The 17317-nt window shown below is 40.4% G+C and overlaps 1 protein-coding gene across 5 annotated transcripts in view; it reads left to right on the forward strand.

Annotated features, from left to right (window-relative positions):
• The window catches only part of LOC122804756 (sodium channel protein type 2 subunit alpha-like), a 2239151-nt gene that overhangs the window by 1334617 nt on the left and 887217 nt on the right, over positions 1-17317 (forward strand). For all 5 annotated transcript variants that reach the window (XM_044074821.1, XM_044074820.1, XM_044074819.1 and 2 more), the window contains exon 16: positions 8811-8984. In XM_044074821.1, coding sequence (XP_043930756.1) covers positions 8811-8984 — 174 coding nt within the window. The remainder of the gene's footprint in view (positions 1-8810; positions 8985-17317) is intronic.

Here is a 17317-nt window from a genome sequence, read left to right on the forward strand (position 1 = left end):
AGCAGATCAGCTAGGATCCGGAATCTACTCCAGATTCTTTTAGGTACCAAAAAAGACAGGAGATTGGAGACCCATTTTGGACCTCAGCAGGTTAAACAACTCTGTACTAAAGACAAAATTTCAGATGGTAACACTGCAGTCCATTCTACCCTTTTTGGGCAGAGACAACTGGATGTGCTCGTTAGACCTCCAGGACGTGTACTACCATATAAAAATACACAGGCGCTCCAGGAGGTTTCTCTGCTTCCGGCTAGGAGTCAGTCATTTTCAATTCAGGGCCCTGCCCTTTGGTCTCAGCACAGCCCCCCCGGGTATTCACCAAATGTTTGGCAGTGGTCACGGCTCACCTGAGACAGAAAGGATTCCAGGTGTTTCCATACTTAGACGACTGGCTCATTTCCTCTACCACCAAACAGGATCTCATAATGGCCAGGGATTACACTATTCAACTTTGCAACAGTCTGGGTATTTCTATAAATTTTGCAAAGTCCTCCTTGTCGCCTTGTCAATGTATAAACTTTATAGGCGCCGTATTAAACACCACAGAAATGTCTGCAACATTACCACCTCAGAGACTGACAGACATAAGGCGGAATGTTCAGCTCCTGTTTCAGCCCAACAGAGTCCAAGTCAAGCTAGTATTGAAAGTGTTGGGCCTCATGGCGGTGGCGATTCTTCTACTTCCATTAGCCCGCTTCCACATGAGGCTCCTTCAGTGGATGCTGTATTCTCAGTGGTCCTTTCAACAGCTACCAATGACCCACAACATTTTGATAACACCATCTTGCAAGAAACATCTCTCCTGGTGGATGGTTTCCCCTCAGCTTTTTCAGGGCAAACCCTTTGTTCTCCCCCCTCCAGTTGCCACTGTCACAACGGATGCCTCCCTGATCGGGTGGGGGGGGGGGCATTATCAGGGCAGGACAGTCCAGGGCACTTGGCAACAGTCAGAATGCCACCTGCACATAAATGTCCTGGAGATGAGGGCGGTGCTTTTGACATTGCAAGCCCTTCAGAGCTCTCTTCCCACGGGGACTATAGCAATTCAAATGGACAATATGTCCGTTGTGTGGTACATAAACAAGCAGGGCGGAACAAGGTCCTACCCCCTCTGTCGAGAAGCACTCAGACTTTGGCAATGGGCGATTTCATCTCAACGGTTTCTGATAGCAACGCACATCCCCGGGAAGTCCAACGTCATAGCAGACAGATTGAGCTGAACTATCCTCATGCCTCACGAGTGGTCTCTAAATCAAGCGGTAGTAGACGGAATTTTTCGGAATTGGGGCCAGCCTTGCTGCGACCTTTTCGCAACTCCACAAAACAGCAAGTGCCTCGACTTCTTCACACTTTTTCCTCTACCAGGCCAACCCCTCAGAGACGCTCTTGTTCACGTTTGGCCCCGGGGTCTTCTTTATGCCTTTCCTCCCTTTCCATTGATCCCACAATTAATTCAGAAAGCAACCACATTGAGATCCAGAATGATCCTCATTGCCCCGTTTTGGCCTCGACAAGTTTGATTCCCGTTCCTGCACAAATACCTACTGGAACAGCCTTGGCATCTGGAACCCCTTCCGGATCTGTTGACCCACCTCACGGGCAAGCTGCATCAGTCTCTACATTCCATCAACCTCACAGCTTGGTTGCTCCACTTCCAGCCATAGCCAGGCTTCCCCTTATTTCTCCTCCTGTTCATGATATCATTCTGGCTTCCCATAAGTCCAATACTAGGAAGACTTATGCAAGTAAATGGAAGCGTTTTTCACACTGGGCACAAACTAGATCCTTAGATTCTTTCCATGCATTCATTCATGAGGTTCTAGACTTTCTGGCGGAGCTTTTTCATTCAGGGTCATCATCGACCACTATCAGGGTACAATTAGCGGCCATTGCTAATTTTCATGTTGGACTCTCAGAAGCAAATACTATGTCCCACAAACTCTGTAAAGCCTTTCTCAAGGGCATCTTTTTGCTCAGACCTCCAGTCAAAGATCCACCCCCACAATGGGATTTGAATTTAGTTCAAACCTCACTAATTCAGCCCCCTTTTGAACCTGCAGCTTCTTGCTCCCTCAAACTTCTTTCTTAGAAAACGCTGTTTTTAGTAGCTATAACATCTGCCAGAAGGGTATTGGAACTTCAAGCCTTGTCTGTCCGTCCTCCTTATTTGGTTTTTCATAAAGATAGGGTAACTCTCAGAACAAACCATTCCTCCCTACCAAAAGTGTTATCGGAAGCAAATCTAAACCACTCCATTGATTTGCCTGTCTTTTTCCCAGACTATACCAACAGGGCTGAACAAAAATTACATTCATTAGATGTTCATCGCCAATTACAGTATTACCTAGATAGGACAAAACAATTCAGAAAGTCAGACCAGCTCTTTCTCTCTTATGCTGCAGGCAAGAAAGGGCTTCCGGTGTCGAAGGTTACTCTTTCCAGATGGCTGACACCTATTATTACCTTGGTCTATGAGTTGAGACACAGGCAACTTCCCTCTAGGCCTAAGGCTCATTCAACCAGGGCACTATCAACTTCAATGGCGTTTCAAGCAAGGTTACCACTAGATGCCATTTGTGCAGCAGGTACATGGGCATCCAAACATACCTTTATTGCCCATTACAAGCTTGATTTAGCCTCCAGAAATAGAGCTGATTTTGGTTCCACTGTACTCAGGAGTCTGTTCCATTGAGCCACCTAGGACTAAGATGCTAGGGATGCTGTCCCATCCAGCAAGAATGAAGGCGAGAATGACAACTTAACATTAAGAAGTTATGTCTTACCATAACGTTCCATGTTAGTTGTCTTCTTCTCGCCTTCTTTCTTGCGTCCCTCCCTCCTGCCCTCTAGCCTGGATAGACTCGAGGTTCTGAGTCCTTCCATTTCTGGACATACAATATGTTGCGTCTTTTTCCTTGTATCCTTAGTGTTACTAGCAGGTAATCTGTACTCGTAAAAGAGGATTATAATATTATTATTATAATATTATTATTTATACTATGTCTTAGCTTCCAAACAAGATCTGGGGAGTTAGCGCATGGTATTGTGGGATATAGGGCTGCCTCGAGCCAGTAAAAATAGCTCTCGAGCTATAGTATAGGCCGAGTCGGAGCCGAGGATCGGCTCCGAACCCATCCAGCAAGAAAGAAGGCGAGAAGAAGACAATTAACATGGAACATTATGGTAAGACATAACTTCTTATTATAGAACATCATGTTACAGGTGGTGATAGATCTATTTTCAACATATGCATGCTGATATATGGTTTCAAGTCCCAACCTATCCAGTTCTGACAATAATGTATCCAGTATTACCTTCTCCATTATTTTTCCACAACATGAACGTAGACTTAAGGGCCTATACGATTCTGGGTTTGTCCTACTCCCCTTTCCCTTAAAGACAGGTTTAATAAGTGCATGTCTCCAATCTTGAGGAATCTCCCCATATTTATATGACCTAGTGAATAATAGATGTAATGGCAGTGTAAGTTCTTGCTTAAGTGCTCTCAAATCATTGTTACTTATTCTGTCTTCTCCCTGCGCTTTATTTGGATTCAGATTGCACAGTTCTTTTTCAATATAATCTAATATGATTCTAGTATCTGGGGTTACCTGGATGTCACTAGGACAACTTACCACCCCTTTTGTGGAGCCAAACTGTTTTGCATAAGATTTTGTAAATATATCTATAATCTGTTGTGTCTGAGAATACATTTTAGAATCTGCACACAGTTTATCAATTTGTGTATCTTTACTCCTTCTATATCTTATGTATCTATAAAAAGGTTTCCTATTATGCTCAATATTTTTATATAATTTTTCTTCACATTTTTCTTGATCTTGTCTAACACTATGCTTAATCTGTTTGTCCAGCTCATTTATTTCAGTTTTCAAAGTTGTAGTTCGACCTCTCTTCTATTTCTTATATTTTTTGTCTCTCACCTTAATCAGGTATCTTGTTCTTAGGGAAATATATCCCCCTGATGTTGTGTGCCTATATCCTGATGTTAAACATTTTTTGACTTTTTGCACTCAAACAATTTCTCTTTCAAATCCTTCTACATTCCATCTGCAGTTTTTCCACTGAACACCTCTCTACAGTTAGTTTTATATAGTAACTGTTTTGTTTCCCTATAATCTGTAATTAACCTTCTGTGCATTGGCTTAGATTTCAGTTTGGCAGAATTATCTAGCAACAAATTAACCTTTATGACCCCATAATCACTGCACATCAATTGTGGTAAAACTTGACTTGAAGTTGCAATAATTTCTTTAGGAACACAAACAACATCTAGTATATTCTGTCCCCTGGTAGTTTTTTTTATTTACAATCTGAGGCATTTGTTGTTCGTAAATATACTCTGTGAATAATTTATTTACTAACGTTGTTGAATCAATATTATTCCAGTCTGTTTCCGGTAAATTTAAGTCCCCAGCTAATATTATTCTTCCCTCCTGTGTTTCATGTAAGAAATGTATGAATTCCTCTAGTTCATCTGCTCTTGACTTTGGTGGTCTGTACAATCCAACAATTGTTATATGTTCCAGGGTTGTCTTTACTGTCACAGTTACACAGTTTATAGTATTGGTATTATCACTGAACATGTAATAATCAAAAGTCTCATAGCTATCTTTAATCCCTATCATAACACCTCCACCTGATTTTTTTTGTTAGAATGTCTGTTACAGTAAAAACATTTATACCCTCACAGAACTGGTTTCCAGTCATTGTTCTTCAACCATGTTTCACAAACTATAACAACATCAATCGTGTGGGAACGTAGCAAATTTTCTAATAAAAACACTTTATTAATGCTGCTAGCATTAATAACCATCAGGAATGCATCAAATGTTGCTGTCTGTGAACTGTTACATTTTTGACCTGGCAAAAATCCTGGATAGTGTTTGTCAAATATTGCAAAATATCTGCTTCAAAAACTCTCTTCCCTGGTCTTGACAAATGCACACCATCCTGTCTGAACACGTGTGCCCAAAAGAAGGCTTGGATGCTCTACACATTTCCATTTTTTAAAACAGGACATTTTTTCCATATAGGTGTTTACCCAAAAAATCTTTTCATTCACAGTGACCTGATTATCCTTTCTATAGGTGATTTGTGAAAAATATGTCCTAACACCAGTACAAGCTATACTATCTAGGGGGGCTGTCAGTTCCCGACTAACAGTCAGAGAATCTTTGTTGGTGACATCATTTGTACCAACATGAATAACAACAGATCCATACTTCCTTACATTAAGGCATCCCGAGGCTAGTTTCACATCTTCTATTTTTGTTCCTGGCAAGTATTACACTACTCGATGTTCATTATCATCTCTGCAAATATAAGTATCAGTTCCTCTAATAACTGAATCTCCAATTACAAGAATATCTTTGTTGACCATCTCTGAAGAATCGTCAGCTTCTAATACAGTCATTTCTGCTCTATTAGTTGTTACAATGGATAGATTTTCATCACTATTAGTCGTATTAATCCCACTGCTTTCATTGCGTTTTAAATTCTCATCCAGCTGGCACTGTAAATCCACAGCTTGAGCCATGTAGTCAATATCGGTCTTTCTCTTCTTTTTTCTTACAGTAATGTTCTTCAATTCTTCCACGTTCAGTTTTGATTTCTTCCTTTTCACCTGCCCCTTGCCTCTTTTTTCTACCTTTTCCATTGGAAAGGTGATGCCTTTTTCTGTAGATTGAGGGTTTTCTGATATACAGATATCTTCATTCCCTGTCACCAGTGTGTTACATAACAATGCAGAATCCTTTTTACTACATATTCTCTTTCCTTTACAGTCATTGGTCAGTTTCTTTTTCTTCCTTGTTATTTGTTGAGAACTTCTTCCTTTCTTTCTTTTTTTTGTTTCCTTCTAAACAATCCGGATCCTCAGATTGCTGATTACTTGCATCCACAATTCCATAGTTCTCAGGGGCCTCATCATGTTTCATAGGAGTTGAATGCCCTTTGCAGAAAATAGATGCATCATTTCCTAAATCTGTTCTATTTGTTCTTTGCCTAACATTATTTAGTTCATCAGTCCAGTCATTAATATATGATACAACAGTTCTCCAAGCCATGCCAATTGCACACGTGCAATCATCATTAAGTCGAGATTTGCTTCTAACAATGTTGCAAATCATCCAACTTTTGACACGAGGAACAAAGATCACCAGTGTTATCAGCTGTTACCTTTAGATGTGCGTAGCATTTATTACACTGTACAAGATACTTCTGCATCAGCAAATCCTTAATTGCATACCCATTTAAAGAATTCATATTCAGCTTTAATTGAATAAAATATTGCAAAGGAAAAAAATTACACAAAGTAGCAAAGAATTCAGAGGAACTTAAATCAACTTCTATGACAAAAATTATACCAGCAATATACAACTAAATAATAAAATACAATAAAGTTGTTCTGACCATACAAGTTCTAACAGCCAGACAGAAGTTGTAATTTCTTTATGTTGCACGCAAAGGCATGCAGTAGCTTCTGCTCACAATAGCTCGCAGTCGCACCTCCTTTTAACAGTAAAAATAAATAAAACTTCTCTTACCAGTCAACCCCACAACAAATCACAAACCAATACAGGATTGTTGTGACATGCTCAGAATTTTCCTCTCTGCAGTCTGTGTAAATTTATAGCTGTCTAAGCCCCTTGTGGTGACTAGAGCTTGCCTGTCCAAAACCTATCCCTTTCTCACAACCAAAGTGAAACTAAAGGTAAAACAACAAAATATAAATCAAAGTAAAGCTTGTTAATAAGCAGTCTCTTCCTACCTACAAACAGTTTAAATAGTGATAACAAATGCAATATAAATTCAAATAAAACTTCTCTTACCAGTCAACTCCACAACAAATCACCAACCAAGACAGGATTGTTTTGATATGCTCAGAATTTTGTGGTAGGGTGGTAAACTTTCCAAAAGATACGGTAATGCATTTCTTGGTATTGAATTTTAAGCTATGGCTTTGGCACCAGGCATTTGTTTGTATTAGACCTTCCTGAAGGGTGTTCTCAACTTGGGAAAATTCAGTGGCTTCTCCCGGTTTGCAGTCATCTGTGAACTTGGTTAGGAGTGTCCTGGCAGAAAAAATAATCAGTGGGTTCGTGGACAGACATGGTTCATATAGTCAGAGTATAATATGATCTCATACCCCAGAGCATGAGGTCTTCAGAAAAAAATGAAATATTGTGAGTGATGTACAGGATCTGCCCAGTTGTAAGATCCATCAAGGGATATCCCCAGTGTTAGGTAGTAACTTATCAAATGGCAAAAATAAATAAATAAATAAACAGAAGTAAGAACATTTAACTCATCATATGGAGTTCATTGGTCTAGAATTTCTTATTTTAGTTGGGATGACAACGGAGATGGTGATTCAAGCCTTCAGTGCACAGGCAATTGATTTTTCATTTTTATTTCTTCCCTGGATTGTACCATTTGACAAATTGCCATCAAGAGGATCTCACTAGATTTTAATTATCTTACAGGTTAATTCCTTAGCTGTGTTTTTTGTTTAGAATAAGCTATAAGATAACATGGACCACACTTTAACACATTTTACAGGCCAAAGCTGTCTTTTGACATCTATACTCTTGGCTAAGGAAATGCATCATTATGTCTCAAGGCCATCACAGTTCCACACATACAGCTGCATGATTGGTCTTTGATTCATCAGAGGCCATACAATCATAGTAATTTAAAGAAAACATTTGGCAATGTTTTTCACCTTCTCCTCATATGAGTTTAAGTTTTTCCCAAGGTATGTGACTATTTTAAAAACAGTCTTCAGTTTCTTCAGAATCAGTAGATTCAGTCACTGTTTACACAGCCTATGAAAGCATTTCATAATTCGCAGCTACACAATAGTTTCCCTGTTTCACACATGAATTCTCATCCATTTTAGATTTCTGCAAATGTCTCATACTGAGAACTAAAGTTTTGTCTCCTTGTGTGGACAAAGGGACCAGCACTGAACTGCCCGTTAAAAACAAAGTGACTACCAGCATCATTCCCTTCTCCTAGTCACACTAACTTACTGCTTGATAAAACATTTATGTTAAATAGTCTTCTTATTTCTTTAAACAAGAAAGCAGTCACTTTTTGTACACCTCAACTCGACCTGTCTCTTAGAGAAGCATCCTTTTTGTCACCTGCTGCAAGCACACAGTCTTTTTCCAGATACGAGTAGCGTTACAGATACAGATGCCCCAGTTTTCTATCTTCCCAGATACAGATGCCCCAGTTTTCTATCTTCCCAGATACAGATGCCCCAGTTTTCTATCTTCCCAGATACAGATGCCCCAGTTTTCTATCTTCCCCTGCTCCCAGGGTATATACATTTTCTTACTCTGTTCTTTCCCATGCATTTGCCTTTTCTCTGTCTTAGAAAAACAAGCTCTTCCTGCTCATAAGTACAGTTAGTGGTATTACTGAAAATACTGCTGTAATAGTTCTACTGCTCTTTGTTTTAGATAGTTTGTATTGAAAGGGTACATGGGAGGCATTGCTGGAGTGGCTTGTAAGAACAATACTATTCCAAGCAGAGCAAATTGCCTTACTAGAGTTTTAATAAAATCTAATGCAGCTGTGGTCATTTGAAATTTTCAGCAATTCTACAGAATAAATTATACTTTTATGAGATACTTGGGAAATAAATGGACTTTCCGTAACCGTACATGCTGTATAATATTAACAAAATTTATCACATGGTATTAAGCTATTCTGATTTTTCTTCCGTTTAGTAAACAAGTATTACAGATGAAACTGATAAACAAGCATTTTGTCTCATTTAGGTATTTACAGGAATCTTTACTGCAGAAATGGTTTTCAAGATAATCGCTCTGGATCCATATTACTACTTCCAAACTGGCTGGAATATTTTTGATGGAATTATCGTAAGCCTTAGCTTAATGGAGCTTGGTCTGGCAAACATTGAAGGCTTGTCAGTACTGAGATCATTCCGACTGGTAAATACACATTTTATGTTATTCTGTCTATGTCATTATTATGAGTGTTCTTACTTACTCAACATATTTTGTTTTAATTTATAAAAATGATTAGACTTTGCAAGGGGGATCAAAAGAGCGTATGTCTGTGTATCTAACCAACCTATGTGAATGTCTTTGTGAGGTTAAATGTCTTGGGGTACTTACAGAAACCAAAAAGAGAATGTGCAGGTTCCACACAGACACCACTAAAAGCGCAAGATTGAACCCCTGGAAATGATGGACAGCAGCAGTAAACTATTTTACTACTGTGCAACACTTATCTCCAGTAGATATATGAGGACAAGAAAACACATTCTGAAATTTCCAGGTGGTTGGCTTAATGGTATTACTGGGAAATAATTCACAAAATGATGTTAAATGATTAGTTCAGCTATCATGAATGTGTGGTAGGATCAAACATAATGAGTTCAGCAGTGAATGGCATGGACATAAGGAAGTTCTTATAGGCTCATAGACTGTTATTAGGCTAACGACTACTAGGTCCCTTACAAGCCTAGCCACGCACCCCAAACCATTTAGGTCCCAAGTATCATACGGGGGTGGGGGGTATGTTAGTAGGCAGGTAGCTAAGGATTTGTAGGGAGGATGATAGGAATTTAATCAAACTTCTCAACTGTACAGATTTTCACGAATGTCCAGATTTTGCCTCATATTTTTGGTCTGTTCCTCATACATTTGTGGTTTTCTGGTAAACTACTGAATATTGAAGCCACTAAATCATACTAAAAACGACAAACATTTGAGTGTCAGACTTTATATCCTTAGGAGAATATGTAATAATGCAAAACCGAGCAATATTTAAATTCTGCCCCTATTTTTGGGCCTTTGCCCCCCCCCCATTCTTTCTGGCTTTGTCCAGATTTCGAGCACAAAGAGGTTGAGAGGTATGGTTAGGCTAGTACCTTCTTACTGATGGCCTCTGTCCATAAGTGACATGGGGACCAGACATGGGGTAAATTTACGATTTCCCATCCAGTTGTCAAGGTTTTGTTTGAATAGAGTCGGATGAAATCTGTTTTACATGGATGGGGAGTCTATTCCATAGTGTGGGGATCCTTTGGGACAGATATCTGTCTATCCAGCACATTCTGTTTCTGACACAATTGAAGTTCAGTTCCTTGGATCTAGTGCTGCTGGTGCTATTTGTTTTGCACATGTGCATTAGAGCCATCAGAGCTGAGTCTGATGAAGCCCTGTAAGCCAGGCAAAGATCCCGTCTCAGCCTGTAGGAGACTGAATACAAAGACAGATCTTGGTGAAAAATCTTTGTGGGCCTGGTTAGATATTTTTAAAAGAGAGGATTGTGCTCAATGGTAAGTCTGATAAGGGCTAAACAGAGGTGTACTATAACTTCCTTGGACATGGACACCATATCCTTATGTGTAAGTTGGGTGACATAGAATGATTTTCTTATTATCTTAGCTACATATTGGTCAATGCCCAGATTGCGGTCTGTATATGTTCGCAGATCCCTTACTACTGGGTTGACTCTTCGGGGCGTTTTATCTATGGAGTAATTCACTTCCATTGACAGTTTTCCAAAGGGCATTGCAGTGTATTTTTTGGCACTGAGTTGTAAGCCGTGGTTTTGGCACCAGTCATTGTTTATATGGGGAATAGGTAAAAAGGAGTAAGCTATTGACTGCAAGTTATCCAGGAGGTAGGTTAACCTGTAAATAGTGGACCAATCAGGTTTTGTGTACCACCAACATCTGTACTGTAGTACTCTGCTCTGTGTAAGCCACAACTGCGGAACAACATATAGTGCACCATGTTCATACTGTTTTAGTTTGGAGCTTTCTTTGGAAAACCTTATTTATACATTTCACAATAATTTGTAGTACTCATTGTTTTCCTTATTGCACAATTCCTTCTGTGCTGTATAAGAAACAGTGTGCTCTTTGTCTCTGTAGTGTTAGTATGACATGAACATTCCTGATGCATTTTGTTTTTCCAGTAACACAATATTTATTTCCTTTATCGTTTTGTCTGAATGCCTATTAACCATCAGACCCTATCAGACCAAGCCCATTTTTTCTCCAATATGAAGACAGTACCCAGTACCATTTAGGGGACAAGAGCCACCCATAGAAGCTGCCATACAGACAGCTATGAGAGTTATTTGTATCCTCACTGGCACCCTGGTAAAAGAAGGGTTTTCTATGGCCCTATCCTCACCTCTGGGTGGGTAGGCAAGCTAAATATATCACCACAAGGACACGCAATGACTTGCTGCACATGAGTGTGTGCACTTCTGACCACCTGCTCATAAAGGCTATCATCAAGTGGTGGCTTGGTGAACCAAAGCTCACCCCAGGATATGCACTGCATCACCCACCCCTTCTGTGAGGAATGTGTCTTGCACGTATTGTGCTCTGCCCTGCTTGCCCTCAGGCTAGGTCTGCCCATGGTCACCTGCCTGCAGCATGAAACACCCTAGCCACAAATCAAATTCAGCTCGCCTTGTCTTTAGTCAGGGTCTATGAGTTAGTGGTGCAGATTGCAGTGGCACAGATATTTTCCGTCACTCAGATACTTATTTTGTTATTCATTTGTTGAAAACACTTCTTAGATTTCTACTTCGACATTTGTTCCAAGGGAGATACTTTAACAAACAGATTTTTTTTCAAAATATAACTGTAGGGCTACTATCTAAATAGAAAATTAAGAGCAGTCCTAATAACTGAGATGATTTCCTGGATTTTCTTGCAGAACTAAATATTTAGTTTGGACATTTTTCCAATGGCACCCAAATAATTTAACTTTGTATATCATTTTCCTTTTTGTTTGTTATATTTTTAACAGAGAATTAAAATGAATTATTAGTGTCAGGATGAAAAAAGTAAGGTGTATGTAAATGTCTGTTAGCCCATCTAGTATTTTGGATTTAGTGTTAAAAAATGACTTAACATGCAAAAAAGTTATTGCCAAATATTGTGTGCAGTTTATAATCCTGGCTAAGAGAAGACTAAACATGCATTTTCACACCCTTGGTGACACCCATATAATTATTTTGTATAAAATACATCCATATTGGTTCACTAGGTTAAAATTAAATAGGATTCATGGTGCTACATCAGCAGCATTCTGAGCTAAAACAAAATATGTGTAAAGAATTTGCTAAAATTGCAGTAAGTGAACCTTTGAGTAAGTTTTATTTATTTTTTTCAGGAGCAAGTCTTCTCCACCCCCCTGATATAACAGGCAAACCTCCTGCACCCATAACAGTTATATTTATCAACTCTGAGGATGCATAACAGAGGGGCTGGCACAATGGTTAGGGTATTCACCTCATTGGCACAGCATACAAGGCTTGATTCTGACCTTGGGTTATGAGTTAGACTAAAAATGGCCCTTCAGGACAGTTAGCCTAGTATTCACATATGAGCCTATGGAGATCGATGAAATCTCCACTACTGCAGAAGTAAATCTGGCAAATTTTAATCATAAACTTTACCACTGATGACAATTTATTGATAAATTCTCAATTAAATATGTCTTTGAACAAGCTATTCTCTTTACTACTCAGCCCAAATAATTTCTGATATAAACAATACAGGACTGATCTCTTACCAGTCAAATAAATAAAATCACATATGCGCCTACATGAAACCCACCTAGTTTTAGGCACAGAAAAATAAATATCTAACTACCCTGCTTTTCTTATCACCTTTACGTCTTCTCTAGGAGTATCACAGTAACAGTATATCATAGCATTTGAGTTATCCATCTTCCATTTGAGATTAGGTCTGTTGTTTTACATGAGAGCAGTTTTGTTGCGCAGGACTGCTTTGTAGAGGGATGTTGCACCCCTTGGCCTCCATGTCTGCAGCTTCACCTCTTTGGTCTTTTTTTTAAATACCCAATTTCAGGAAGGCAACATTTTTTTTGAAAGGGAGCAGTTTTAATATGTTGTCCTACTCAGTGAAATTCATCATCATCAACCCCCTATTTCCTATTTTTCTACATGGGGTCAGTGTGTTGTGTGAACTGTCACCACCTCTGTAAATTCACTGCTACTCTCCGACCCTGACCTTCTCTAAGACTCATGCCTCATTGTAGCAGGTCTTCTCTCATGAAATTCACTGCTACTCTCAGACCCTGACCTTCTCTGAGACTCATGCCTCATTGTAGCAGGTCTTCTCTCATGAAATTCACTGCTACTCTCCGACCCTGACCTTCTCTGAGATTCATGCCTCATTGTAGCAGGTCTTCTCTCATGAAATTCACTGCTACTCTCCGACCCTGACCTTCTCTGAGACTCATGCCTCATTGTAGCAGGTCTTCTCTCATGAAATTCACTGCTACTCTCCGACCCTGACCTTCTCTGAGACTCATGCCTCATTGTAGCAGGTCTTCTCTCATGAAATTCACTGCTACTCTCCGACCCTGACCTTCTCTGAGACTCATGCCTCATTGTAGCAGGTCTTCTCTCATGAAATTCACTGCTACTCTCCGACCCTGACCTTCTCTGAGACTCATGCCTCATTGTAGCAGGTCTTCTCTCATGAAATTCACTGCTACTCTCCGACCCTGACCTTCTCTGAGACTCATGCCTCATTGTAGCAGGTCTTCTCTCATGAAATTCACTGCTACTCTCCGACCCTGACCTTCTCTGAGACTCATGCCTCATTGTAGCAGGTCTTCTCTCATGAAATTCACTGCTACTCTCCGACCCTGACCTTCTCTGAGACTCATGCCTCATTGTACCAGGTCTTCTCTCATGAAATTCACTGCTACTCTCTGACCCTGACCTTCTCTGAGACTCATGCCTCATTGTAGCAGGTCTTCTCTCATGAAATTCACTGCTACTCTCCGACCCTGACCTTCTCTGAGACTCATGCCTCATTGTAGCAGGTCTTCTCTCATGAAATTCACTGCTACTCTCCGACCCTGACCTTCTCTGAGACTCATGCCTCATTATAGCAGGTCTTCTCTCATGAAATTCACTGCTACTCTCCGACCCTGACCTTCTCTGAGACTCATGCCTCATTGTAGCAGGTCTTCTCTCATGAAATTCACTGCTACTCTCCGACCCTGACCTTCTCTGAGACTCATGCCTCATTGTAGCAGGTCTTCTCTCATGAAATTCACTGCTACTCTCCGACCCTGACCTTCTCTGAGACTCATGCCTCATTATAGCAGGTCTTCTCTCATGAAATTCACTGCTACTCTCCGACCCTGACCTTCTCTGAGACTCATGCCTCATTGTAGCAGGTCTTCTCTCATGAAATTCACTGCTACTCTCCGACCCTGACCTTCTCTGAGACTCATGCCTCATTGTAGCAGGTCTTCTCTCAGAAATTCACTGCTACTCTCCGACCCTGACCTTCTCTGAGACTCATGCCTCATTGTAGCAGGTCTTCTCTCATGAAATTCACTGCTACTCTCCGACCCTGACCTTCTCTGAGACTCATGCCTCATTGTAGCAGGTCTTCTCTCTTGAAATTCACTGCTACTCTCCGACCCTGACCTTCTCTGAGACTCATGCCTCATTATAGCAGGTCTTCTCTCATGAAATTCACTGCTACTCTCCGACCCTGACCTTCTCTGAGACTCATGCCTCATTGTAGCAGGTCTTCTCTCATGAAATTCACTGCTACTCTCCGACCCTGACCTTCTCTGAGACTCATGCCTCATTGTACCAGGTCTTCTCTCAGAAATTCACTGCTACTCTCCGACCCTGACCTTCTCTGAGACTCATGCCTCATTGTAGCAGGTCTTCTCTCATGAAATTCACTGCTACTCTCCGACCCTGACCTTCTCTGAGACTCATGCCTCATTGTAGCAGGTCTTCTCTCATGAAATTCACTGCTACTCTCCGACCCTGACCTTCTCTGAGACTCATGCCTCATTGTAGCAGGTCTTCTCTCATGAAATTCACTGCTACTCTCCGACCCTGACCTTCTCTGAGACTCATGCCTCATTGTAGCAGGTCTTCTCTCATGAAATTCACTGCTACTCTCCGACCCTGACCTTCTCTGAGACTCATGCCTCATTGTACCAGGTCTTCTCTCATGAAATTCACTGCTACTCTCCGACCCTGACCTTCTCTGAGACTCATGCCTCATTGTAGCAGGTCTTCTCTCATGAAATTCACTGCTACTCTCCGACCCTGACCTTCTCTGAGACTCATGCCTCATTGTAGCAGGTCTTCTCTCATGAAATTCACTGCTACTCTCCGACCCTGACCTTCTCTGAGACTCATGCCTCATTGTAGCAGGTCTTCTCTCATGAAATTCACTGCTACTCTCCGAGCCTGACCTTCTCTGAGACTCATGCCTCATTGTAGCAGGTCTTCTCTCATGAAATTCACTGCTACTCTCTGACCCTGACCTTCTCTGAGACTCATGCCTCATTGTACCAGGTCTTCTCTCATGAAATTCACTGCTACTCTCCGACCCTGACCTTCTCTGAGACTCATGCCTCATTGTAGCAGGTCTTCTCTCATGAAATTCACTGCTACTCTCCGACCCTGACCTTCTCTGAGACTCATGCCTCATTGTAGCAGGTCTTCTCTCATGAAATTCACTGCTACTCTCCGACCCTGACCTTCTCTGAGACTCATGCCTCATTGTAGCAGGTCTTCTCTCATGAAATTCACTGCTACTCTCCGACCCTGACCTTCTCTGAGACTCATGCCTCATTGTAGCAGGTCTTCTCTCATGAAATTCACTGCTACTCTCCGACCCTGACCTTCTCTGAGACTCATGCCTCATTGTAGCAGGTCTTCTCTCATGCAGTCCATCCATCTCTTTGCTGGCTGTCCTTCCTTCCCGTTACCTTCTTCCTGTCTCTTTCAAATGCTCTTCCCCAAATTATCTTCTGCTTTCCTTCACGTGTGCCCAAACCACAGTTATCTGTTCTCTTTGACCTTTTCTGCAATTGGAGCTACTTTGGCTTCTGCTGTGATGTCCTTTCTTTGTCTGTAACAGACATTTCATCACCATCACTCCTAGCTTCATCAGTTGCTTTGCCTTTACTGTAGATGTTTATGTACCATATGGTAGTACTGTCACAAAACTATTTTGTATCCTTTACTTTACAGCTTTGGTGTGCAAAACAGTGTTTCAACAAGTATAAAATGTATTGTAGCCTCTGTTTCCTATAGCCCTGTTAAATTTTCTAATATGCTGCTGCTTCATGGCAAAGACCACCACTGGTTCTATGCCTGTAAGCATACTGATGCAAGTGTAATGTAGCTCCAATATGTAGCAAGTAGTGCTAATTTTTGTTTATTTTATAAATCTTTCAGTGTTACGCAGATGAGCACAACTGGCAAACAGAGTACCTTCCTTGGGCCTTTGGACCCAGGCCCAAGGAAGGCTGTACAGGGAAACTCCCCTATTATTACCATCAAGAACAAGGTAAAAAGGAAGTGAAAGACTGGAGATGGTAATCATAGCAAACCATGATGGAATTACTTTCTCCCATAAGGAGTACAATATATTTAATTATAGCCATGGCCCTGTCACTTTACAGCATTTTTCTATGTTTGAAAGGGGTTTTAAGTTTATAGCAACAAAACCCTTTGGTGTTTCAGATTCAGTGATTGAGTTTAAACTTTTTATAAGGAAATTGAACCTTGCGGTTCATTTTAAAGATGTTAACAGCCCTATAATGCACCCAGTTATTCATGCCTTTGAAAAGACTTGTGTTGAAGATATGTATGAACTTGCTAGAGAAAGTAAACATCCTAGAACATTTTATTTAAATAAAAAAGAAAAGTCAGTCCTAGTTTGTCAGACTAAGGAGAGGACAATTTGAATTATGAAGCCTGATAAGGGTGTAACACTGTTCTTTTTGATGCTATTGATTATTCATGTACTGTGTTGTTTAACATTCTTCATGATACCAGTATGTATCACCAGTACATATTTTCCAGTCTCAAGAAATGAAGTTAATATTGTCTATAATAAAACTGACATGGCATTATATGACTTTTTATTAGATAATAGAATATGACTTTTTATTAGATAATAGAATTTCTGAAACTGCTTATGATTTCTTGAGGATGCATAAACCTACGACACCTACAATTTTTGGCATTCCAAAAATTCACAGTGATATAATAACCCCTTCATTAAGATCAAATGTAGCTGCAAAACAGTCTAATACGTATCCCTTAGCCATCTTTATTTACAGACTTCTTAAGCCTGTCTTTCAGAACAAGTCCCACTTGTTAAAGGTCTTGCAGGACTTTTTTAGTAGGCTTATGCCTGGCTTGTGGAATAACGAAATAAGATTTCTACTATCGATGTAGTAGATCTCTTCACCACCAACATATTAGT

The sequence above is a fragment of the Protopterus annectens genome, chromosome 6.part0 (assembly GCF_019279795.1).
Source record: "Protopterus annectens isolate FY-2018-M chromosome 6.part0, PAN1.0, whole genome shotgun sequence".
Taxonomy (NCBI): Eukaryota; Metazoa; Chordata; order Ceratodontiformes; family Protopteridae; genus Protopterus; species Protopterus annectens.